Raw genomic sequence first — 611 nt, 5'->3', positions numbered from 1 at the left:
TTCTCTGCAAGAAACTTTCACTATTAACATCAACGCTACGCTGTGCTGAGCGGTTTTCTTTCTTTAGAGAGAAAGGGTACCCTAAGACTGATGATGAGTGGCAACAGATATGGGCGAATGATACTAGCGCCGTCCTGGCACATCTTCTCGGTTCCAACAGCACTAAAATAGGATGCGTCATTGGAAAGTGCGTCGAAGTAACGACTCAGCCGCCAAGTGATGATCAAGAACGCAGAGAAGGAAGTGGGGGTGGCGAAGGAAATAAGACTGAAGTCGAAACAGATAAGGCTGCGCTTTTCTGTCAACTAAGCCCTGCAGCGACGAAGGACAAAGCGCCATTTGAGTAAGTTTTCAACTTATTAGGACGATTTAGGCGAGAAATATTAAGAAAGGGTTTACGTATAAGAACGTGGCAAGACTGGGGATGCGCGGCTTGATGCTGTGTGTTGCTTTTTGTTTGTTGCAGTGAGGACTATTTCAACGGACTTATTGCACGAACAACTGCATTAGCAGATATGACAAAAGAAGACCTGAAATCTGCTGCTGGAGGCGGCGCTGCAACTGTGGCTCTGCCTACCGTTCTGATCGCCGGTTTAGTTGCTATACTGACG

At 46.8% G+C, this 611-nt stretch overlaps 1 protein-coding gene across 1 annotated transcript in view; it reads left to right on the top strand.

The window, feature by feature from the left end:
- Positions 1 to 611, top strand: part of EMH_0030580 (SAG family member) — a gene marked incomplete at both ends in the record, with an annotated part of 3159 nt that overhangs the window by 2314 nt on the left and 234 nt on the right. The window contains 2 exons of the mRNA XM_013494429.1: positions 68 to 343; positions 467 to 611. Coding sequence (XP_013349883.1) covers positions 68 to 343; positions 467 to 611 — 421 coding nt within the window. The remainder of the gene's footprint in view (positions 1 to 67; positions 344 to 466) is intronic.

This window comes from Eimeria mitis, genomic scaffold (assembly GCF_000499745.2).
Source record: "Eimeria mitis Houghton genomic scaffold, Emh_scaff1150, whole genome shotgun sequence".
Classification (NCBI taxonomy): Eukaryota; Apicomplexa; class Conoidasida; order Eucoccidiorida; family Eimeriidae; genus Eimeria; species Eimeria mitis.
This window is presented reverse-complemented; position numbering and strand designations above follow the sequence as displayed.